The sequence below is a fragment of the Mus caroli genome, unplaced genomic scaffold (assembly GCF_978045245.1).
Source record: "Mus caroli unplaced genomic scaffold, Mus_caroli_1 scaffold_6, whole genome shotgun sequence".
In the NCBI taxonomy this organism is placed as follows: domain Eukaryota; kingdom Metazoa; phylum Chordata; class Mammalia; order Rodentia; family Muridae; genus Mus; species Mus caroli.
In genome coordinates, this window is record NW_028227261.1 from 138,566,805 (window position 1) to 138,592,332 (window position 25,528).

The 25,528-nt window shown below is 42.6% G+C and overlaps 1 protein-coding gene across 1 annotated transcript in view; it reads left to right on the forward strand.

Annotated features, from left to right (window-relative positions):
• The first annotated feature begins 11,753 nt into the window (after positions 1-11,753).
• The window catches only part of Decr1 (2,4-dienoyl-CoA reductase 1), a 28,241-nt gene continuing 14,466 nt past the window's right edge, over positions 11,754-25,528 (forward strand). Inside the window, exons 1-2 of the mRNA XM_021160858.3 lie at positions 11,754-11,886; positions 24,736-24,938. Coding sequence (XP_021016517.1) covers positions 11,818-11,886; positions 24,736-24,938 — 272 coding nt within the window. The 5' untranslated portion in view covers positions 11,754-11,817. The remainder of the gene's footprint in view (positions 11,887-24,735; positions 24,939-25,528) is intronic.

Genomic DNA, 25,528 nt, shown 5'->3' on the forward strand with positions numbered 1-25,528 from the left:
GGCGGGAACCGGCCAGAGCGCGCCGCCGATGGGGGCGCCACCTAGTGCTGAAGATGCAGCAGTGCAGCGCGGAAAGCGTCCTGGTAGGAATGTGATGGACTGAACTCGGACGCTTTAATCAACGAACTGTGATGTTTAAAAATCTCGGAAGTAATGTGGATTTTAAATTAAATGTATCAAAGTGCTGTTGAGTGTATTATTTTCTGTATTTTCAAAAGTTACATCATTTGTAGTATCAGTCAAGATGAAGATTTCATGTCAAAATATGTTTAATCTTCTCCACTGTGTCCTGAGTGTATTATACCAGAACCATGTTTACATCTTTATACAATGTCAGAATTTACTGAATAACAATAAATCCACAAGCTTTTTGCCAAGTAGTCCCAATTTCCCTTAATAGTTGATCACTGGCAAACAGTTTTTTTTTTTAAGATTTATTTTTTATTACATGTAAGTACACTGTAGCTGTCTTCAGACACTTAAGAAGAGGGCATCAGATCTCATAACAGATGGTTGGTTGTGAGCCACCATGTGGTTGCTGTGATTTGATCTCATGATCTCTGGAAGAGCTGTCAGTGCTCTTAACCGCTGAGCCATCCATCTCCCCCCACTTTTAATTATGTATTTATTTTATGTATATGAGTACACTGTAGCTGTCTTCAGTCACACCAGAAGAGGGCATCGGATCCCATTACAGATGGTTGTGAGCCACCATGTGGTTGCTGGGAATTGAACTCATGACCTTTAGAAGAGCAGTTAATTTTCACCACTGAGCCATCTCTCCAGCACCGGCAAATGGGTTTTTTAATCCAGTTGTAATATTAATAAATCATACATTAAGGGTGTGTGTCCATTAAAGAATGACTTCAACTGCTGGGTGTGGTGATGCACACCTTTAATTCCAGCATTCGGAAGGCAGAGCAGGTGAGTCTCTGTGAGTTCAAGGCCACCCTTTTCTACACAGAGAAATCCTATCCAAAAAAAAAAAAGAATGGCTGCAATGGAGTTACAGAAACACAGCAAGAGACATCAAAGGATCTGGGAAGCTAAAGTATGGAGCTGAAACAGCTACAAGCAGAGTAGATGAGCTCTTACAGAGCATGCATGCATCATTGGTTTTGATTGTCAGCACAGAAATCTTCCCACATAGTTGTAATTGACTGTTAGATTACATGTGATATATAGGAAAATGTAAGTGATATTTAAACAGTTGTCTGGTTCTATTGTTTAAAGAAAAATAATCTATACATGTTCTGCAGAAATACTTTTTAAAATAGTATTTTTGGTCTGTGTTTGTAAGAATCTGGAAACCCATAGAATCTAACACTTAGTGGACAATCAACCGTTTACACTAAGGGACCTCTTCCTTTATATGCAACATAGAGAACTGAGCTTGAAAATTAAGCTTGCTGTTCTTTTGTTTTGTTTTGTTTTGTTGGGAGAGTCTCATTATGTAGCCGTGGTTTGCCTGGAACTATGTAGACCAGGCTGCCCTTGAACTAATAGAGATGTGCCTGCCTCTGCCTCTGCCTCCCAAGCACTAGGATTAAAGGTGTGTGCCACCAGGCCCAGCTCAGTTGCTAAGCTTCTTATTCTTAATTGTGCCTATACTGCAATGCTGTGAGGCACTGACAACTGCTTTGAAACGCTTTCCTCACCCCAGAAGATTTGAGCCTTGATTTAATGCTAATCACAAATGTGCACAGGTACTGCATATGGGTTTTATAAAGCTGACACGGAATTAACCAGTCCTTCAGGAACTTCTAAACAACACTCAATCAGGACAGTTGAAGTTCCATTTCAACTCTGCTCCAAAGCAAACAAAAAGAACCACACAACAAAAACCTAAGGTCGGTTGTTTACTTTCCTCTTCAACTTACTAGTGGATTACAACATGGGAGACCATGAAAAAAAAGACATGATATTACAACCTCACTGTCAGTTCCTGTCACGTCATTCTGGCCTAGCAACCATCCTCCACAGGCAGGATAACGGTGAGCATTTCCTGTCTATTTCTAGGCCACGGCATGTTCTAAGTGCTTTAAACTTATTGGGAGGTAGAGCAAACTTGAGGTGAGTTCTACTCTGAGGAGGCAGGTAACTGACATAGATGTTCTCACTTCACAAAGAACAAAAGATACTATATTCTTAAGTCAAATATGAGTGATCATCACCTCAACATATACACACAGGTTGTACCCCGTTCCAACACAGACATAGTTTCCTGAACCTTTTATAATTACAGAACAGAAGAGAGTCCTAAATCAATATTCCTTGGTGAAAATACCAGGTAAGCAGGTTACAGCAAAGGAGAGAGAGAAAGGTGTAATACATTGCCAGGAGCCTTGGCCTTGTGGAAATTTTCTAGCTTACATAAACAATCCTGAGAGAACAGTCGTGGTCCTAACAGTAAGAATGTTTGTGAGTAAAGAGGACTCTGTGACCGTTGGTTCCAGGAGCTGAAAATGGCCACCTGACCTCCAGGGAGCCCCCTTAGAGACTCCTCTTGCTTATGCTTATATTGCCACTCCTGAATAAAGTTTTTCAGAACTTGATCAGTATGATTGACTTGCTTTAATTCTTTTAATTCTTCCTGCTGTCTCTTTCCCTCCGACTCTCTCACTCCCTTTGCCCTGGATTGCCTCTGATTATCCCTGCAGGTCAGAGCAATACATTGTAGCTCTTCTGTTGCTGGAAGCTAGTTGTCTGTTAATACATGTTAAAAGGATTTAACTGGTACAAAGCTGTCGAGTCAGACACAGAAGTGGGTGCACTAAGTGGCTATTAAGGGCATTAAAGGTAGCCTAAGATAATTTGACTTTGGATTTATAACATTTCAACTCTTGGAAATCACAGAGTTTTAATCAGTTACCCTGTCAGCAGAGGAGCAGAATGAAGCAGCCCAGATCTGGGGTCAGCAGCCTGTGGGCTGCCTTATCCTTTAGGTTCTGCCATTCAGACCAAGCTGGATCCTTAACTCCACTGCAGAAAAGAATTTCATAAAGCAGATTTGGAGTTTGTTTGAGAGAAATGTTTAAACAGATTTAAATGTAGGAGTTAACATAGAGGTACTCAGGGAAAGGATAGGACATATCCAAAAGCATGGGTGTGCGTTTCTGAGAAAAGGATTGCACCTCTGAAGTGTCCTAGGGTGATCATGGCATGATTGTATCATGTATATGATCTTCAGCTACATCTAAAAGGCCACTAAGAAACTTTCTTCCCAGCTGGGTGTGTTGGTACACTTCTTTAATCCCAGCACTCAGGATACAGAGGCAAGCAGATCTCTGTGAGTTCAAGGCTAGCTGGTCTACACAGTGAATTCCAGGACAACTAGGACTACATTGTAGACGCTGTCTAGAAAGAAAGAAAGAAAGAAAGAAAGAAAGAAAGAAAGAAAGAAAGAAAGGAAGGAAGGAAGGAAGGAAGGAAGGAAGGAAGGAAGGAAGGAAGAAAGAAAGAAAGAAAGAAAGAAAGAAAGAAAGAAAGAAAGAAAGAAAGAAAGAAAGAAAGAAAGAAAGAGAAAGAAAGAAAGAAAGAAAGAAAGAAAGAAAGAAAGAAAGAAAGAAAGAAAGAAAGAAAATCTTTTCCCATTTATTTGTTTTGTGTGTGTGTGTGTGTGTGTGTGTGTGTGTATCCCTTCATATCTTTTGCCCTCCATTGTGGTTTACATGAGAATGGCCTCCAGGCTCGTGTATTTGCATGCTTAGTCCTCAATTGATGAATCTTTGGGGAAGAATTAGGAGGTGTAGTCTTGTTAGAGTTGGTATGTCCTTGTTGGAGGAAGTGTGCTGCTGGCAGTGGGCTTTAAAGTCTCTCTCTCTCTCTCTCTCTCTCTCTCTCTCTCTCTCTCTCTCTGCTTGACAACTGTAGATTGTTAAGGCCTAGGTAAAATATTAAGCCCTAGATGGAATGCTAAGGCCTAGGCAAAATGTTAAGGCTTAGGTAACTATTACTTGGCTAGCCTGCCATTATAAGGAAACCTTCTCATATGTTCTGCTGTTACTAGGAAACTTTCTAATGCAAGCTGACTACATATTCTGTTATGTTTTGTGCCATCAGAAACTAGTCATGATAGAAGTCAGTAGCACTGCTTTGTATAGTTACCACAATAAACTTGGACCTGAATCACCCAACCAGCAGCTCTTCCTGCACCCATGTATAAGGTTTTATGGTATTTGATTTTATAAGCTGCCCCTGGGATGGACCTCAATATAAGAAATATAAGAAACTATTTAATATAAGACTTTCATTTTGAGTAGTGGTCAAGTAAAGTTTAAGTTCCCAAGGCCTCCCTGGGAACTGACATCCTACATGGCAGAAAGAGACGTGTATGTGGGTAGCTGACATCCTGGTTGGCAAGTTAAGACATGAATGTTGGACAAGGAAAAATCCCCTGCCACAGCTGGATTTTCCAACCAATGGTAACAGGATAAATGTACAACATATGTTCCTAAGGAGACTTCCTATTCCGAAATCCTAATTGGTAGAGTAACTTTGGACAGATGTTTGTAGCTCTCAGGCTTAAAAAGCCCGGTAGGACCTTAACTCAGGGCCATGGTTCAGCTCCTGAGCCTGATTAGTCTTAGGTTGTGGTGTTCAATAAACCATCCCTGTTTGACTGGGATCGGTGTCTGAGTGGTTTGTGTGGCAATTCCCAGACCCCAACAAGATCAGGATATAAAGCTCTCAGCTACTGCTCTATTGTCACGCCTGTCTGCTTCCAACTGTGATGACCTCACACTAACTCTGCACTAGTCATGGTTCTTTCGAGTAGCAGAACTTATAGAATGAATATATATATATATATATATATATATATATATATATATATATGCATACATGAAGGGGATTTATTAGAATCACTCGCAGACTGCAGTCCAACTAAATGCAACATTGGCTATGAACAGAAAGTCCAAGAATCCAAAAGTTGCTCAGCCCACAAAGTTGGATGGTCTTTAGTCAATGCGGGAATCTTGAAATGAGCTCTCATGCCAGTGAAGGTGAGGCAAGCAGGCAAAGGGCAAGTGCTTCCTTCTTCCATTTCCTTATATAAGCTTCCAGAAGATGGCGTGGCTCAGATTAAACGTGTTTCTTCCTGATTCACGATCTACACGTGTACACATCCATACAACACATTCACACATAAACACAACACGTGTACACATACACACAACACATGCACATATGTATAGTATATACACACACAACACATGCACATATGTACAATATGTACACACACACAACACAGGCACATATACACAATATGTGTACACATACACACACAGAGTTGAGAATTCTTTCCTGCCAGTCCCTTGACATATACTCAAGGTGGTCCGATGACAGTTTGGTGAGGCTCTCAACTTCAAACTGTCAGGTGTTCTCTTCTGTGGGGTTTATAGCCAGGGTGTTGCACACACTCCTGAGTCTGCTGACTTGGAAAGTTCTTGGGCATGGTTTCCTCAGTGTGATTTTAATATGCCGATGTGACCATATGGTCCCAATTTACTTTGACAAGTCTGTAGGTTGGTACCCTCTTTACTTTTATGAATAAGTTACTTCTCAGTATGTGCCTTGGGGGTAGTGCCAGAACAAATGTAGTCATCCTACTCCCTGTTTGCACTCAAAACCAGGTCAAATTCTGCCCCCAAAATGGAAACTCTCAGGACATGGAACATTCTGAAAAACCACTCTTTCACACAGTGTAGAAAAATAGAGTAGTGTTATTTCAATTTTTAAGTACCAGTTGCTTCTTCATCCTGGCTAGCTTCCAAATGAATGAGACAGAGACTATGGGGTTTATTTGGTAAGCGCTACTGACAATGTCTGAGTAGTTATTAATCTTTTCTAATCCTCTAAACTAATCTGGCTACCTCACAGTCAAAATCTTTCAGATTCTTGAATTTTAGCATCGATCTGGACTTTTGTCCTTCAGGTTTTTCCTATGGGTGTCCCTGGGACCCTTCCCACATGATGAATCTGCCCCCTCCCCACCCCGATCAAGTCGTAAGTCCAGCCCTGCTCAGCCATTGGCTGATGAGCTTTTATTAACAAATAAGAATAGCCCGGCAGTGGTGGTGCACGCCTTTGATCCCGGCAGAGGCAGAGGCAGAGGCAGAGGCAGAGGCAGAGGCAGAGGCAGAGGCAGAGGCAGAGGCAGAGGCAGAGGCAGAGGCAGAGGCAGAGGCAGAGGCAGAGGCAGAGGCAGAGGCAGAGGCAGAGGCAGAGGCAGAGGCAGAGGCAGAGGCAGAGGCAGAGGCAGAGGCAGAGGCAGAGGCAGAGGCAGAGGCAGAGGCAGAGGCAGAGGCAGAGGCAGAGGCAGAGGCAGAGGCAGAGGCAGAGGCAGAGGCAGAGGCAGAGGCAGAGGCAGAGGCAGAGGCAGAGGCAGAGGCAGAGGCAGAGGCAGAGGCAGAGGCAGGTGGATTTCTGAGTTCGAGGCCAGCCTGGTCTACATAGTAAGTTCCAGGACACCCACGGCTACACAGAGAAACTCTGTCTCAAACAAACAAACAAACAAACAAACCAAAACCCAAATAAGAATAAACAGGGAACAATGTTTACACAAACTTGAGACAGGAGATTCTTAGAATAAGCGTTCCAATGCCATGTCTGAGACGTGGGGGCAGAGAAGTCAGCATTTGAATAATTCAAGGATAATCTTTACACAACACACAAAAGCGTTATGCCTACAGAGTACAGAACAGCCTGATGTCACCATGCTGACACTTGCAGAAGTCTTCCCAACCCCAACCTGTTTAGCTTAGGTATTTTCTTATAGTGATGCAAAGCTATCCCATATACTTTGTAGGTGCTTGTGAGGATTAGGGTTGTGTATATAAAGAGTGCTGACCCTGGACTGACTCTCTCTCTCTCTCTCTCTCTCTCTCTCTCTCTCTCTCTCTCTCTCTCTCTCTCACACACACACACACACACACACACACACTCAAAACAACATTGATAAATGTTAGCTTTCAAGAGAAATATATGCTCAGATATTGAAGTTAAACCCTACTGCTTAGATTCTTGGTCAAATCAATTCAGAGGAGACAGAATAGACAATGTAGAAGACAGTGTTTATCACAGGATAATATCAGATGAGAATTAGCAATGGTCTGTTCACTCAAAATAGCAGCTTTCATCTCAAAGTATCATAGTTCTTGTCATCCTAACACAAACTAACACATATCTGGGAAATAGGAATCTAACTGAGGTGTTGTCTCCATCAGATTGGACTATGTGCATGTCTGTAAGGCATTATGGCTGACTGATGTGGGACAGCCCACTCACTGGGTAAGGTACCAGTTGGGCAGGTCGTGGCTGAAAAGTAAGCCACAGAAAGTAAGCCAGTGAGAAGTGTTCTTACATGGTCTGTGTTCCTGCCTTGAGTCCCTGACTTGGCTTCCTCCACGATGGATGGCCACCTGTAAGCCAGATAAACCCCTCCCTCTACATGTTGCATGTGCTTACTACAGCAACAGAGAACAAAATAGGACACCAAGGGAATATTAGTGACCAATGAGGTTCCACTTCCGAATCGTCCCTTGGGGAGATGTTCAGGCGCCACCGAATGGGTGGTTCAGTAGGATCCCATGCCCGCAGAGACCAGCGAGTCCTAAGGGAGACAGTTTCTCTGAGGATTTCGGTGTTACAGCGCTCTTAGATGATATTTGGTGAAACGGCTTGTGCACAAATACTTTATTCAGGGTAAACAAGGGCTATGTGAAGCTTGGAGAATAGGAAGGATGGATTCATTCATGGTGGATGTAAATCATTGGCTAGACCTTAAAGTACTGGGAATGTCTCATCTGCATGGCGAGGTTCTTATCTGGAGAGAGGAAGTTGAACCTGTAATTTTGTATGTGACATCCCTCAGGTAGAAGATGAGGGGGTCAGACTCCCCAGATCAGGGAGTGAAGAGGAAGTCCCACTAAGAAAAGGGAGTCCTCCATTTTGCACCAAGCTCAGGAAAGCTGTCTGACATTGTAGGCTACAAGCTTTGTATTCAGGTTCAGCAATCTTACAATAGATTCAGGTTACTCCAAAACATGCGGTGTTCCAACATGGGCACAGGACCTGATTCAGCAGCTCCTTTTCCATTGTCAGAGTCCTTAGAAGGAAGATCAGGAGATCCAAAGATAAAGAGGATAGTAGAGAAGATTTTTAAAGGGGGAGGGGGGACTTGGAGGTCTTGCAGAAGCTACATCTTATGCCAAGCAAGTTTATTAAGAAGTACAGCATCTTATACTATTTCCAGGGGAGAAATGTGGCAAAGCCAGCAGACTCTGTCATACAATGGGACAAAATCAGCAGGAGGCTAATCAAGCAATCTTGCACAAGTGGAACACAGATCAGTGCAGATTGAGCATACAATGGCCTTGCTACTGATAACAACCCTTTAGCACAGAAGAGTTGGGCTGTCAGGATCTGAAGCCATACATTCCCCAAGGGCCCTGGTCCCAGGCTATTACTGGCTCTGTGAAGCACATTCCTGGTTTTAGAGAAGGAGCTGGTATTTTTTGTTGTTTTTGCTTGTTTGTTTTTGTTTTGTTTCTCTATACATCAGGGCCTCAGACAAAGGCTCTGCCAAGCACGTTCCTGGTTTTGAAAATGCTGTGCTACTTATCCATACATCAGGGTCTCTAAGATCAGTCCAGCCTTCAATAGTCACATGTCATGAAATTCTCATACTCCCAGAAGAAAAGAATGGTACAAAACCAAGGCATTTTTCAAGTGCAGTGGCAGAAATATCAGGCGTGGGTAATAGCAAAACAGGAAGATGCCTGCTGCTGTGGGTGTTAGATGCTATTTGATAACAGTCTTAGCTTTGAGGTTGGTGGAGGTAGGCTGTCTGTTAATATACCCACCAAAGTTTCACAAGGTAACCATGAGGAGGTTGGAGCAGAGGCGGAGCAGAGGCAGAGTTTCTTTTCTCTGTCCCATTCATACTCCAGGCTAGCTGTCCCTAAGCTTCCAGGTGACTGTCCTTTCTTTGTTGTTTCTCCCCTCACCACAAACATGCTTGGAATAAAGATGCATGCCTTAGATCCAACTTTTTGTATGTGTCTGAGGGACTCTTATGCCTTTGTGCTAACTACTTCTACCTGCTCAATCTTCTTGCTGGTCTCTAGTACATTAATTTCTTTTTTATCGTAATTGACTCATTAGAATTTAAAATCTGATAGGAAAGAGAGAAAGTGAAGGCAGGGGGTTTTGTTGAAGTCCCTTGGGGGAAAGCAGCTTCTTTCTGATAAAGCATTTTAAATTATGTATGTACATATATTTCTGTATGGGTATGCACACATGAATACTACAGAGGGTGGTGAACTCCTTGGAGCCGGAGGTACAGGTGGTTATAGGCCAGCAGGGCTACTGTGAACCAAACTCTGCCCTTTGTAAGAGTAGCACAGGATCTTAACTCCTGAGCTATCTCTCCATCTTAAACCTGCACATTCTGATATTCTGGTGGGTGAGGACTAATGTTCTAAACTTCCCAGAAGATAAAGATACTATCATCTAACGGAGAGTTTCTGGTTAAACTCTGTGAAAATAAAAAGTGTCTTTTCTCTTAAGAATTACTCTAAATGGGGCTGTCAATTACCTGGTCAGAGCTGCTCTCCTCCCTGAAAGCTGTTTTAGAGCCTTTAGAGAGTAGCATATAGCCTGCCTGAAAATGTATGTCTGCATAGTGGTCTTCTTACCATTGTTATCTTTTGATCCACGAGAGTGTTTTCTTCAGAAATGGGGAATAAAAGCTAAGACAGCAATTGGTAACAGAAGTGAGTCATTGAGATGCACCTGACTATGTGGCTCTTAGCATATTTTGTGGCTGGAATGTGAAAGAACTTGCACCTTGCAGTTAGAAGAAGCCTTGAATGCTGACCATTCTGATGGGATCTTGGACGACAAGAACGCTGAGAGGAGTGTGGCTAGTGGGGACCAGCTTATGAGACTTCAGAGGTGAGCAGTGACTCTGTAAGGAACTGGAGAAGGGACATTCATTTGGTATTTTTGGTCAAGAACATGGGTTAATTCTACCCATCCTGGTCTCTCTCTTGCCCCTCCCTCTTCCTCCCTCTCTCTCTACCCCAGCTCCTTTCATGGTCCTGTCTATTCTGCTGGCCATGTTCAGTCTGGACTCTTCCAGATGCCTCTGGGTTGTTCTCTTTCTCATATCTGCAATAAAAACCTTCTTCTCAATTACACCCAGGAGTGGTCATGTCTCCATTTCATTCAGTATTATATCCTGGTTCTTCCATTTTTGAATAGGATTTCTTATTCTGTGTTGGGAGTATGTAACTTGTTTATGACCTAAGTCTTTGGAATTTTAAAGTGCTATAGTCATTAAAGACAATGGGGACTTTCAAAGCTAGACTGAATACATTTCACGTTATGACATGGTTATGAGCCTTTTGGGCAAAGGTGGACATTTATTGCCTAAAAATAATGAGGTTGGGTGTCAGGCTGATAAGTAGCAGAGCTGCACGGATTGTTTTTAACTGTGAGCTTGAAAGAATCATATAACAGACTGGCCTTTGAGGCCTGGCAGTTATCTTGATTGTGTTAACTGATGTAGAAAGACCCATCTTCATTTTGGACAGGACTATTTCCCAGGCTGGAGATCCTGGACTGTACAAGGTGGAGAAGAGACCTGATTACTGGCAGATACATTCATGGCTTCTGCCTGTCTTCCAACACAGTGTGAGCACATTTTCAAGCTCCTGCTCTCTCGACTACCCGTCATGACGGACCTGGAGTTGTGAGCTAAAATGAACACTTTCTCCTATTTTTTCAAAGTGTTTAAAATTTTAAAATAGATTTATTATTTCGTGTTCAAAGGCATTTGTGCAGACCTCAGAAGACAGCTTGCTGGGGTTGGTTCTCTCCTCTTCTACCTTGTGAGTCCTAGCGATGGAACTTGGGCTTGAACGCAAGTTACTTCGCCAGTGAATTACCTCACTCCCAGAGTGTTTTATCATACCGCCAGGAAAACAAATCAAGACAGATAGTTTTAAGGATTTTTTTTTCCTAATAAGGTAGACTTTTTTTTTCTTTTTTTTTTTATATTTCAAGCCGGGCTGGAGAGGTGGCTCCAAATGATTAAGAACACTGACTGCTCTTTCAGAGGTCCTGAGTTGAATTCCCAGCAACCACATGGTGAATCATCTGTAATGGGTTCCGATTCTGGTGTGTTTGTTTGAAGACAGCTACAGTGTTTTCGTGTACACAAAAATAAATAAATAAATATTTTTTCAAGTCTGAAAAGTTGTAATCTTTTGTGGTGCCCTGCATATTTCAAACCCTGTTATCCCAAGTCATTTACTAGTACTATAATTGTGCTTTTGTTGTTCAAGTATGCACTCGTTCATTGGAGAAAAGAAAACAAGGGGTTGGAGGGTCAGAGCCAAACTTCTTCTAATAGGCGGTGGCATGCCCTCCGACATTTACAGAAGCCATGCTATAAGGACAAAATATTAATCTGATGGTATGCGACGGAATTCCCATGGATCACGGCTTTACATCATGGAGGAGTAATCGCGACCGACCGAAAGGCATTCGGTGGATTAACTGCAGGTCGCATGGTTTAGGGAAACTTTTGTATTGCGCAGGGGCTGGTCACGAACCTGTTCCCCTCTGGACAAAATTCTCCCTTGCGAGGGAGCGGAGAACTGCAAGGAGCAGGCCGGGAGCCGCCCCCTCCCGAGGCTAGGGGCTAGACGGTCCGTGGTCACAGCCTCGCCCGGCCCCTCCCTCCGCCCTGAACTGAGACTTCCGGGCCGGGGCGGACCCTGGCATTAAGGACTGAGTCCTGCTGCAGACATGGCGCTGCTGGGCCGTGCGTTCTTTGCTGGGGTGTCCCGCCTCCCCTGCGATCCGGGTCCTCAGAGGGTAAGGCAGCGCGGCGTGGGTCAGGCTTCCACCGGCGACGCTGAGCACGCAGGGCGCGAGAACAGGGGCCAGGGGCCAGGGCACAGGCAGCCAAAACAGGGCCGGGTTCGGTGCAGGGAGATGAGAGATGCCAGGCGTCCCGGGAAGCAGAGTGTGCAATGAGAGGGGTGAGGGGACAAGGGTTCCCGGACTTGGGGAGAGCACTCCAGGGGCGCAGTGAGGGGAGAGGGAAAGACCCAGCTAATTTTGATAAGCCAGGGGTTTCAGGGCCCTGGGAGATGAGAGAATAGGGGTGGGTGGGGAGGAGAAACGAATCCTCTACAAAGGAACTTTTCATTTGTAAATAAACCGGGAATGCCGCACACGTAGCAGGCTGGCGGAACCCTGGTCTGTCCAGTGAACAAGGGAATTTGGTTGGGAGGTGGAAACCAGAGATTATGTTGGAAGAAATCCATGACCTTTTACCTACATTTAGCAGTGGCAAGCCCTTGGTCAAAGCTAGCCTGAAGGGCATAGCTGTCAATTCTGTGGGTCAGAAAGAGAAAGATTAGGCTTGGTTCTGTTTCTGAAGAAGTCTTCCCTGAGCACTATTGCCCTTTTACAAGCCCCCCCCCCCCCCCCACACACACCCACAGTGCCTTGTTTTGAGGGACATGGCAAGAATGACTTCGTTTTCTATAGTTATTTTTTCAAAAACCAAAGGCACCTGAAAAAGGAAATACCTGAAAAGCCAAAACCTCGTGGAAGTTGGTTCTCACCTTCTATCATTGGTTCAATCTCCCAGGATTGAACTCTTGTTTGTCAGGTGTAGGCACGGGCCTTTCTCCCTCAAATAAACAAGTATGATGTAAGTAAAGTAATTTGAAAATGTCAAAACCTAAGCCACATTTCCATTCACCTTCTAGAGGTGCATCTCATGGTGGAATCCATTTCGGTTTCGCTCTTGTTTATATTGCTTTGCTTTCCAATATTTTCCCACCCGGTCGACAATGGAAATGAAACATGCAAGTGAAGAAACCAGGGGAGAAGAGGAAGTAGAAGAAGAAGGAAAAAAAAAAAGCATTAGTTCAAGACAACCCATTGCCCCTAACTCAGTTAAAAATCTTAAGCTAAAAATCAGAATTTCCTTATCCAAGGAGAAAACTCAGACCATCAATTGATAATCCCGTCTCTACCCGCTTTGAGTTTGATAGACAGGCCCAGAGGTGTTCACTTTAGAAAAATGTGGGAGTGGTTCGAAAGAACTGAGTACTGGGGGCCAGGGGTGTGTGTGTGAGAGAGAGGCAGGGGTCCTAGGTAGGCAGAGAATCACGGGAGAGAGAACAGGTCAGGGCACAGGCTGGAAAGAGGCTCCACACGCTAAGGCAGCAAGGTGTGGTGACTTCTTCAAGTCAGAGGACCTTCTTCTGGAAAGTGGCCGGTTCACTGCTTGGTTTGTGATGGTACTGTTTCTCTTTTTAAAGACAATGGAGCATGGCGAAGACAAACAGACAAAACCCCCACATTCCTTTTCTGAGAACCGGCCCTTTTCCAGGCTCCCAGTGTCTTTGTGACCTACAGATACTCTTAGGATTGCAGCAACAGAGCCTAAGCCCAGAATCCCACTCTTCTAATACCATTGGACAGCCCATTTTGAGAAAGAAAAAATAATAATTAAAAATATCACACTCTGACATTTTTAAATTCATTTGCTTAAAAAAAAATGTTAGAAGTCAGGTGTAGTGGGTCGTACCTTTAATCCCAGCAGTAAGGAGACAGAGTCAGGTGCATCTCTGTGAGTTTGGAGCAATCCTGGTCCACACACTGAGTTTAAGGACAGCCAGAGATATGTAGAGAGACCTTATTTTCAGAATGTTAGTTCTGAGGTAATACAGGTGCCTCTCTCCATGACCCGTGAAGCCTATGGGGAAGGAAGGACATCTGTGAATTGGAAGCTGCCAAGCAACATCATGGTTTTGAGAGTAAATATATCACAGCTAAAACCTTACGCGTGAGAGAAATGTTTCAGTTGTCATATCTGTCAATGTTATTTTACATTGAACCTTGACCTAGGAAGGCTCAGTTCAATCCAGTAAACATTTAATATTCTCTCTGCTGAGAAGGACCTTGCCCTTGGTTTGCCTTTCATTCTCCGATGAAACATTTAATTTAATCAGTTGTTAATCATGAAATGTAATTGCGGGGCTTTCTTCAGACAGGCTCCCTGGCTGGAAAGGCAAGCCTGCATTCGGTGTGGAAATATCTCAGTAACTGTTTCTGGAGTGTGGGTAGTAATTTAGGATTACACTTTGAAATACATCTAGTGCAGCCAAAGCAGGTGGAACAAAGAGCTGGAGGCAAAGGCAGTGCCGCTGTGTCTTGCAGGAAGCTGGCATTTCCTTCGTGAGCATGTGCTCACTTTGGGAGAGTCTTGCTGGTTGGTGCTCACTGTGTTTTTTATCTAGAGTAGCCACTTTATTATTTTTATAAAAGTGATTCCTGGTCAGTGGTAATAGAAGCAATCTAGCTAAATAAAGTACATAGTAACCCTTTCTGAAAATGAAGTTTTTCTTTATCCTAGTGAAGATGTTATTATTCCTTCTGTAATTCTGTTACATCTGGTCAGCTCACTGCCTGATCCTAGCACAGGGCCTGGCACAGAATAAACATAGAAGGCACATGTTGCATGAGTGACTGTGTATACCATGTGGTGGAGCTGGAAATTTATCACCGTGGATCACATAAAAAAATGCATGAAAAATGATAGTTTCATGAGATACCACCAGCTCCAACAGACTGAAAACATGGTGTGTTGTGATGCATAGATGAACAAAACTATGTGCACGAAGAGGCAGAAAAGGCTGCCCAGAGAAGGTGGATCCTAGCACTGACTTTTGAGTCAGAAGTCAGATTGTAAGGCCAGCAATTTCAGCCTAGGGCAGGAGAGATAGTTCAGTGCTTAGGATCGCTTGCTGCTTTTTTGGAGAACTGCAGCTTGCTATACAGCACTCACATTGGCTAGTCACGAACAACCACTTATAAGTCCAGCTCCCGGGATCTGACACCCACTTCTACCCTTGCTGGGCACCCGTCTTAGTTGCTGTTCTTTTTCTGTGAAGAGACACCATGAGCAGGGCAACTCATAACAGCAAGCCTTTAATTGGAAGCTTGCTTACAGTTTCAGAGGTGAGTTCGCTATCATCGTGGCAGGGAGCATGGTGCTGCAGAGGTGGCTGACCGTTCTACATCCTGATCTGCGGGAAGACTCGAGTGGGCTTTTGAAACCTCAAAGCTCACCCCCAGTGACATAAACCTCCAACAAGGCCACAGCTCCTAATCGTTGTGATTCTTTCGAAGAGTTCTACTCCCTGTAGATGAGCCTATAGAGAGCATTCTTATACCAACCGCCATGGCACAGCACAGTACACATTTGTACATACAAACACACAGACACATACACATTCGATAAAAATTATAATTTCAACCCGACGAATAACGTGCATCAACAAGAGAAGGTCATTGCCTGTTTCTGAAAGTTCCCATGGTTTGATGTATGGAGTCTGTGTCTTAGGACTCGGAAAATAAAATGCACGATGCTCCTCATCTCAGTCTAAGGACTTTGGAGAGCTTGCGGAGGATGATGGAGAAATGTTGTTTCTTTCTTCCATTCTGAAGAAGATGACTGTTTTAATTTTATTGATTTGAAAATATTTATTTTGATTTCATGTGTATGAATGCTTTGTCTTCATGTGTGTCTGTGCCCCAAATGCATTCCTGATGCCTGCAGTGAGTCAGAGGAGGCCATCAGTCTCCCTAGAACTGGGATCCTAGATGCTTTCAGTCACCATTCAGGTGCTGGGAGCCAAACCCAGGTCTTCCGGAAGAGCAGTTTGGTCTCTTTACTGCCGAACCGTCTCTCTAGTCCCCATTTGAAGTACTTTTGGGGACAGGCTTTTGCTGTGTAGTCCAAGGTAGCCTCAGGTTCATGGTTATTCTCCTGGTCTCAAACTCTAGTGCTAGGATTAAAGTTATGTGTGTCTCCCATTTAAAGTATGTCCGTTTTTAGATTAAGGTTTGTTTTAAGATCCAGCTGTGCCTGCTAACTGGGCTTTCTGAACTAGTCATACTCACCACCTCAGAATGGCATTCCAATGCTGCCCAATGTGGCCGCTCCCTCCCAAGAGAAGGTAGGTCTTAGAAGTTTCTGTCCAATGATTATCTTCACAGTTTCCCAGACAGATAAAGTAGCTCTATGGAAACATTTTGCCTAAGAGCAGAAAGAGCTGGAGTTTCAGAACAGCCTCCGAGGTGCCGTAAAGTTCTAGGCAAGAGAGTAGCCTATGTGTGGGTTCAGACTGAGTCCAGGTGGTTGGTGTAGTGTGAAGAGGCAGGTGGTGATAGCTGGGTTACTGAGCAACCGTGTCTGCCCTGAAGGACTTAGAGCTTCTTCCGAAGGCAGTGGAGTGGTGGCAAAGATGGAGGAAAGTTGTCAACACTGGCTGATCTTCCCAAATGGGAGGTGATGCAGTTTCAGGTGATGGGTGGCAGTGGAGACTAGCAGTAGAATGGGCTTTAGAAGTACACTGAGAGCTGTAAATGAATGGTTAAGATGGGAGTTGGGGGGAAGGAAGGAAGATCAGGCTACTCTGAAGGGTGCCATTAGCATCTTATCAGATATCCACTGCACTGGTCACAGGCACCCTGGGTGCAGCTGTGCCCTCCTTTTAACTGTAACAATGTCCTGCCTCCATTCTATGTTGTCCTATAACATGCACCAAGGCTTAATATACTGTATATTTCACTTAATTTGTTTATCCCTTTCCCCCCAATGCAATCTCACCAAAGGTAGAATAGTGTATCTTTCTGTCATTGCTGTACTATCATTGCCCACGATGGTGCTTGAGGCATAGCAGATGCTCAATAAGCACTTGCTAGAACTAAATAAGTGGATGAACTTTACCATAATGTCTGTTTTCTGTCTAATAATTTCCCATATACGCAAATCCTCAAATCCAACCAGTCCTTTTGTAAGAACAGGAGCTCTGATGTTTGATTCAATAATGAGAGTCATGTTTCTCTTGGCTTATGTAACACGGAGTCAGTAAAAGATGTCTCCAAGGCAGACAGGAATGAAGACTCCAGTGGAGTACCTCAGACGGTTTCCTAATTTGAGGCTGATTTCATTTTCTTTTATTGTGCAGTATTGGGAAGCATCTTAGTGTGCAGACAGATAAGAACTGTAATAACAGTAAGGAAGTATACCCCATAGCACAGAGTAACGACTTTTTCAAAAACTTTGGTTCATTGCTATGGGATGTGCCATTACTCAGAAATGTAATTTCTGCCTAGCTCCTGGCAACTGCATGATTCAGCCTAGCCTTTGGAGTCCAGCAAGGCATTTTCTTTTACATCCAGGCTGGTTGCTGTGGCAACAAGATCTGAGCTCCTCAGCAACTCAGCATCCCAGCCTTCTGAGCATTGCTCTTGTAGGATATAGAGGGGGTAGGCACGCTCAGGTGGTACAGACGGTTACAGAGATGGGCTTAACGTGGCCTGTGAAGAGCCAGGGGTGACAGAGTTTGGACAATTCAGTTGTTTAGGTTTGTAGGGTCTTAGTTGGCATTTGGGATGCTGGGCAGTTCTTCCTTTCTAAGATCCTTGTTTTCTACACGAGAACATGGAGAAAAAACGTCCCTATGTTACCACATGCCTCCTGCTAAGAACCACAGGTGCTTTGCTGAAAAGGCAGTGTCTGGACACTAACAACAGCACGTGGATGGCTCAGATAAGCACATTCTAGCAACTGGACAAAAGTTGTGAGCAGTAATGGAAGGCTCGATTAGTGGGCGAGCCATGCAGGGAGTGCTCTGAGAGTGAAAGATAAAAGTAAACGTGTATAAAGATACTCGTTTTCAAACACATACTTTGAAGAACATGGTTAGCCAGTTTTTGCCAAACATATGTTATATGTCAGTTAAAGAGTAGTCTTCACAAACACCCACTTGTGTACAAATCTGAGTCAGAGTAAATTTGATCTAAAAATATTCACCTGATGCAAACCAACAGACACTCAGCCCCTGCCCCTCTCCCTGAAAGAGCCATGGAAGAAGTTCGTTGTCTATGATGGATCTCCTGGCCACATGTTAAATGAGGAGGCATCCTTATGAACTGTTTCTGTGCTGTGTTTCTGGAGTGTTGTTCCACCTCAGACCTTCCCGTCTTGTGTGCCTGCTCACATGATTCACTTGTGTGTTGGATATTTCCAGTGAAATATCATCTAACGAGCATGTTGAGTAGTAAAGCAGTGTTACGCTGTGCCTATCTCATAAGAGTTCTTCTGAGAGTGTACTGCACTGACTAAGTTCCCTGTGGATTGTTCCAGAAGCTTTTGTGTTTGTGTCAACATCTATAGGAAGCCAGCTTCTTCTAAAAAGCACACAGATTATACAATACTTTCTTTGCATCTTTCTCTTAACAAATGATGCTTCACTGTGTTGATATTCAACCTACAGCATTGAGCAATTGGACAAACTGTGGCAGTGTTTAGCTTCAGCGTGTGAGTTATATCCCTTTAGTGGGTAATAGGTCCAAGCTTTATGAATAGCTGTGACTATTTCAAGCCTGCTATAGTTTCATATAAATTTCGGGATGGTCTCATCAACTTTTATAAAGAGCCAGGTAGGATTTTGATAAGGATATCATTTGTTTTCAATGCTGGCAATGGAACCCAGGGCCTTGTAAATGCTAGGCAAATGATTTACCACTGAGCTTACTCCTTGCCCCTTAATGCATATCAATGAACAAAATGTCCCTTCTCCACCTGCTACTTAATGAGTGGATACATTTTTGAATGTGAAGGGACTAGATCAAAGGGTATTATAATATGTAAACTTTTGATCAATGTCACTAAATTGACCTCCAGAGAAGTAGGCACCAAATGAGAGGGGAAATCTTGGTAATTTGCCTGGCTTTGACCTGTGAGTTTGCTAAATTGAAAAAGAGTAGCTCAGGCTGGAGGGAGAAATAGAGCAAAGGTTGGGAGGTGAGAGTTCTTGGCAAGCTTTCGGAATGCTGCAGCATTAGTAACTGTAAAGTTTCTTGTTGGAAGTGGTATGACGTTGTTTTAGAAGAGCAAGCTGAGGCCACACTAGGTGGGCGGCTTTCAAGACCTGAGTGCAATCCCCAGGACCCATATAAAACTGGGTCAGATAGTAGACATTTATAATCTCAGTGCTTGGGAGCCAGAGATGGGAGAACTCCTGGGGTATGCTGGCCAGCCAGTCTAGCCCGATCAGCAATTCCCAGGCCAGTGACAGACCCTTTTCCAAAAAACATGGTAGACAATTCCTGAGGATGATATCCAAGGATTCATTCTCTCTCTCTCTCTCTCTCTCTTTCTTTGTCCCTCCCTCCTTCCCTCCCTCCCTCCTTCCCTCCCTCCCCCTCTCTCTTTCTGTCTTTCTCTCTCTCCCTCTCTCTGTCTTTCTCTCTCTCTCTTTCTTTCTCAAATACACACACAGAGAGGGAGAGAGGAGAGATAGAGAGACAGAGGCAGAGAAAGAGACTGGCAGACACAGAGAGACAGAGGGAGAGAGAAAATTGAAGTGTGTGGTTTTGTCTTTGATTCTGGATGTATCCTTGTTTTGGAGGTGTGCAATTTGATTGTGGAGACCTGATCAACAGCCATGACATTGGTGATAAAATAGCCGAGCCAGTAGTTTTTAAATATTGATCCATTCAGCCTCAAAACTTCCTGTGAAAATCTATTGCTTAATGAATTTTACAGATTTGAAACTTAGTTTTTTTTTAAAGAAACCTACTATGAGTAAATACTATTTTAAAAAGATATTTATCTTATATGGAAATGTCAGAAGCTTATTTGTGGTTCAAAAAGCAAAACAACACAATGATGTCTACAAAAACCCCAAACTAGTCTCACTGTTCTTTTGTATGACGGTTGGGTTTTATTTAGACAAGGGTTCTTCACTCAAATGCCTCAGGTCACTAAAGGTCCCTTAAATGGGAGAGACCACGGAAGAGGAAGGACAGGCAGTCTGTAAGATCGGAGGCTGAGCACGCAGCAAAACTTACCTCAGGTGGGAGTGGTTCAGGGTTGTACTTGCTCAGTAGTCTTGGCATGAATCCTGAGTTTTCTGTGAATTTTCCCCAACATCTTAATGTTGATTCAAGGTTTCAAGACTTTGAACTAGCTTCATAATACACATTTAGCTTAAAAATACCACTAATTTAGGCTAACACACTATTCTTAAATCATTTAGGTATGACTCTCATGTGTGGTTTTTAATCCCTCCTGAAAAAGACAAAGACAATATTCTTTTAGGCTTTCCATTTTGGGGATAAGTGTGATCATCCCTTGTGTACGCCCTAATATGATGTGGGAGGCTGATGAGTAAGGGGATGGAAGGGGGTGAGAGCCAATTTCCTAAGGCAGATTTAGAACTCAACACGTAATCAGTTGGCATTTCCAAAATAGGAAGATGTTAGAAAGTTTTTTTAAAAGTTCTGGTCACTGAATGTCTTCAAAGATATTAGTGCTGGTGAGAAAGGTATTCTTTCCAGCTAAACAAAACAACAAAAAGCCCAATTCACTTCTACATAAGCCATGTGTAGAAAAACCATAGCGTGAGTAGAAGAAGGTCATTCAAGGCCCATTTCCGTTGCATCCGTCTTTCCTAGTGAGGAAGCCGCCAGGTGCAGCGTTGGATTATTCAGGATATCGCCTTGTGGAATGAGGCACTCTCACAACCTGGTCCTGTGAGATCTGGTCATGTACGTGAGTCTTAATAGACAACTTGTGAATAGTCAAAGAGATGGCTGAGTTCATGCTCACACATACGTTGTCAGAGGATGGTGTCAATTAAAATAGCAAGTCGAAGTTTTCCCTTTCAGTGGCAGGAAAGGAATTCATAGCATTATTATCAATCATATTGCATGAACTTACTAAGACAGGTAACGATTAATAGAGTGGGGGTTTCTATTATCAAATATCATATTTTTACCTTTGTATGCTTCCTCTGCCTGTTAGGAGGCTGATCAAATGCTTTCAAATATATCTAAGTGTTCTTATTTAAATACGTAATTATCTTTCACAAAGCTTCAGATTCCTGCACAGATTAACCACAAATAAATAAGAGTTCAAGGCAGAGCCTTTGGAAGATTGCAGCACTTTTTTCCTGTTATCCCCATAGTGACAACTTTCCCAGCCTCCTTGCATACATTTCCTGATTCATCATCATAAAGGAGTGGCTGTGGAGGCGGGTGGAAGTCTTAAGCAAATCTGCCGGTTATGGAGAAGAAGGTGATTGTAGGTTGCCTGTGTTATTGTTTCATGGTGAAAAAGCTACACAGCGAGAGAAAATAGTGTTGTCAATATTCAGTTATGATGAAGATGAGGGAGGCATAACCAGGTTTGCAAAACTTGACCTTTGGGGATGATTTCTCCTGATTATTACATAAGATTGGACTCGCCCAGTAGATTTTGAAGATACTTAACACTAATAGAAAAGAAAAAAAATATTCAAGATTAGAGATAATAACCGAGTACAGGAGAGACTGAAGCCAGACACATCTTGGATTTGAGTCAAGTCTTCACTTATTACAAATTTATTATTTTAAATTTTTTGTCTATGCAAAAAATTTGTCTGTGTGAGGGTATGCCATGTGTTAGGGCTGCTTCGTATCATGAAGACGGAGTCAGATTGCCTGTAGCTGGCCTTACGGGTAGTTATTAACAGAATGAGGGAATCTCTCTGGTTTCCTTAATATTTTCAAAAGTAGGTTATTCGGCCTTTTAGAGTTTCCGTTTCCTAGTGTGCAAATGAATATGACAACAGAATTTGCATTATAGCTGTTATCTACAGGCAGCATGGTCAGGTACCAAATAGCTTACTGCTTACTGTTATTTTCTTCTTGTCTTGTCCTGACTGTATTTTTTTAAAAATGAGACCAGGTAGATTTAGACTTATTATGCATTTGAAGATGACCCTGAACGTTTCATCCCGAGCCTGTATGTCTGTGGTACCGAGGTTACAAGCATGCCCTACCAAACCTACTTTTCTGTATAGTGTTGGCCATTGAATCCAGACTTTATGCTTGCTGTGCGGTACTCTGACTGTAAGCTACGTCCCCACCAATAAACTTTTTTTTTTTTTTTTGTAATTAAGAAGCTCTTGCACCACGAGAAACAATGTCTTGTATAAATTCAGTTGGACGGAATTTTTTTTTTAAGTCTTTGTTCACAATCCTAATCGTTTCTTTGGGAGTGATTTGTAGATACCATGGATGTCTGATGACAGCCAAGTAGCATACAGAAAAACTCTAGCAGGCAATGATAGATCTAGAATTTCAGTCTTGCAATCATGACATGTCTTTTGGGGGAAATGTCATGTATTAATGAAGCTTGAGAAGAACTTAGAGGTAGCCAGAGGCAGTGTGTCGGGGTGTTTTAGAAGTGGGCTCCAGAGTTCTCCAGCTTAGGTCTGAATTTGATCCTGCAGCTGTGTCAATGTTTGTAAGGTCTTTGAGCCTCTGCTTTGCTGTGAGGCAAAAGTAATACCTGTTGCACATGGCTGTGGTGATCACATGGCTTGGTATAGAATCCTAGCCCATCATAGTAACAGCTAAATGAGTGTTGATTGTTACTCTGTGTTTTGTTCCACACTTGACGTTTGCTTTTATAATCAAAATGTTTGAGAATAACAGTACTTTTCACGAGTAATTAATTTTTAAACTGTAAAAATAAAACTAAGCAAAAAGAAGTATGTTTTAAGTTAATTTGAATTATTTGACCTTCATTTTAAGTTAGCAAGAACATTTTACCTGCTCTTTTTTAATTTATTTTTATTTTTTAGTAGGTATTTTCCTCATTTACATTTCCAATGCTATCCCAAAAGTCCCCCATACCCTTCCCCCCACTCCCCTACCCACCCATTCCCACTTTTTGGCCCTGGCGTTCCCCTGTACTGGGGCATATAAAGTTTGCATGTCCAATGGGCCTCTCTTTCCAGAGATGGCCGATTAGGCCATCTTTTGATACATATGCAGCTAGGGTCAAGAGCTCCGGGGTACTGGTTAGTTCATATTGTTGTTCTACCTATAGGGTTGCAGATCCCTTTAGCTCCTTGGTTACTTTCTTTAGCTCCTCCATTGGGGGCCCTGTGATCCATCCAATAGCTGACTGTGAGCATCCACTTATGTGTTTGCTAGGCCCCGGCATAGTCTCACAAGAGACAGCTATATCTGGGTCCTTTCAGCAAAATCTTGCTAGTGTATGCAATGGTGTCAGCGTTTGGAGGCTGATTATGGGATGGATCCCTGGATATGGCAGTCTTGAGATGGTCCATCCTTTTGTCTCAGCTCCCAAACTTTGTCTCTGTAACTCCTTCCATGGGTGTTTTGTTCCCAATTCTAAGAAGGGGCAAAGTGTCCACACTTTGGTCTTTTTTTTTTTTTTTTTTTTTGGCATAAAAAAGGCATTTGATAAACTCTATAAAGAGTTTAAAAATAATTGTTGTCTTGGGTTTTTTTTTTTTTATTGTTGTGAAGACACACTGTGACCACATAACTCTTATAAAGAAAAACATTTAATTGGGGCTGGCTTGTAGTTCAGATGTGTAGCTCAAATCCTAGTGACACATTCTCCAATAAGGCTGCACCTACTAAAACAAGAACACACCTCCTAATAGTACCAATCCCTAATCAGCCTCGGGACCATCTTCATTTAAACTACCACAATTATTTCAGTAATTCAAAGACAAAGTGAGATTTTCATCTAAATTATCCTTGTGTTAATAGATTGTGTTATGTGGCCCACTTTGGCCTTGAACTTGTGATCCTCCTGCCTCAGCCCCCTGAGTCACGGGTATGTGCCACACCTGGCTCAAATATGTTTTTGTTTTTGTTTTGTTTGTTTGTTTGGCCCAATACATGGTTTCTCTGTGTCCCCTTGGCTATTCTAGAGCTAGCTTTGTAGATCAGGCTGGCCTTGAACTCACAGAGACCTGCCTGCCTCTGCCTCCCAAGTGAATGCTGGGATTAAAGGCATGCACCACCACTACCTAGATCAAATATTCTTTTAAAAGACAAAAACCAAAAAAAGCTGTTTGTGAGTTGAGAGTTGAGAAAGAGTATCTCAAATAACCCATGTTGGCCTCAAACTTGCTATGTGTCTGAGGATGACCTAGCACGCCTAAACCTCTGCTGTGTACACACTACTCTCCCAACTGTATTATATTATCATTATTATTAATATTGTTATTATTATTTTTGAGACAGGGTTTCTCTGTGTAGCCCTGGCTGTCCTGGAACTCACTCTGTAGACCAGGCTGACCTCGATCTCTGATCTACTTCTGCCTCCTGCTGGGATTAAAGGTGTACACCACCATTGCCCCACAAGCTGTATCACTCTTTAAACTTGAATGTAAACATAGCACCTGCAAATGATAATGCTACCATTTATACAGAGTACTGTGCACTGCTTCCTCGGGTTAAGTATTACTGTAGTTATTTTACTTACAACAACGTGCGAAATCCTTATGTGTCCCATGGAGATGCTTTTGTTGGTCTCATTTTTATGGATGAAGAAACTAAGGCACAAGGAAATTTAAGAACTTACTAAATGTTTAAATGACTATGGAGGAATTTCTTTCCTATATTGTCTAAGCTCTGCAGCCCATGCTTTTTAAACCACCTCAGTATACTACTTATTCACTTAATATATTTAATCATTCAGAAAAAATTCTTAAATGCAATAATGGATAGTTAGAAGATTTCTTCCCTTTTGTAAATATGCAGGAGAACAGGTCTCAACTGTTTTTTTTTGTTTGTTTGTTTTTTGTTTTTCCTTTTTAGTTTTTCAGCTTTGGAACAAAAACACTGTATCAAAGCAAAGATGCTCCACAGTCTAAATTCTTCCAGCCCCTTTTAAAGCCTATGCTACCACCTAATGCTTTTCAAGGAAAAGTGGCTTTCATTACTGGAGGAGGGACTGGCCTTGGCAAGGCAATGACAACTTTCTTGTCTACCCTGGGTGCCCAGTGTGTGATAGCCAGCAGGTAAGTGTCACCTGAGAGGCTGTGAAGAAACTACCTGTGTCACAGTATTACAAACATGGCTATCTGATTGCATCTTATATAACATATTCTGTAGATAGAGTAAATAAACCTCCTTGGACAACTTCAGATGCAATTTGATTTGTAAAAATAGTGGCAGTTATAAAACTGATGGTGTTTGCAGTTTTCATTTTCTGAATATGAAGGTGGAGTTTAAAAGGATTTCATTGAAGTGGTTTTGATATCTGTTGGAGTAAGGACTCCTTACTAATTTAATCGATAATTAACCTCATACTAGAATAACGGATGCAACCCTTATGGTTGTTTTATGGTGGACAAGAATCTCAAAATGCGTATTGTGATGGATATAAAGCCACACAGGCAGAAGTTATTATGTGGGTATATCCTGCTACCAACTATGAAATCTGAATCTTTAGATCCTTGTTAAAATTTTTGCCCAAGTAGTCACCTCAGAGACAGTAGTCTGTCCTTCACAAATGCACATTAGACAGAATGTTTATTATGTTCTTATTGTTGTAATGTGTAAGAATTTTAAAATATTATTTTTACTTTAATGCTATACAGTTGACGTT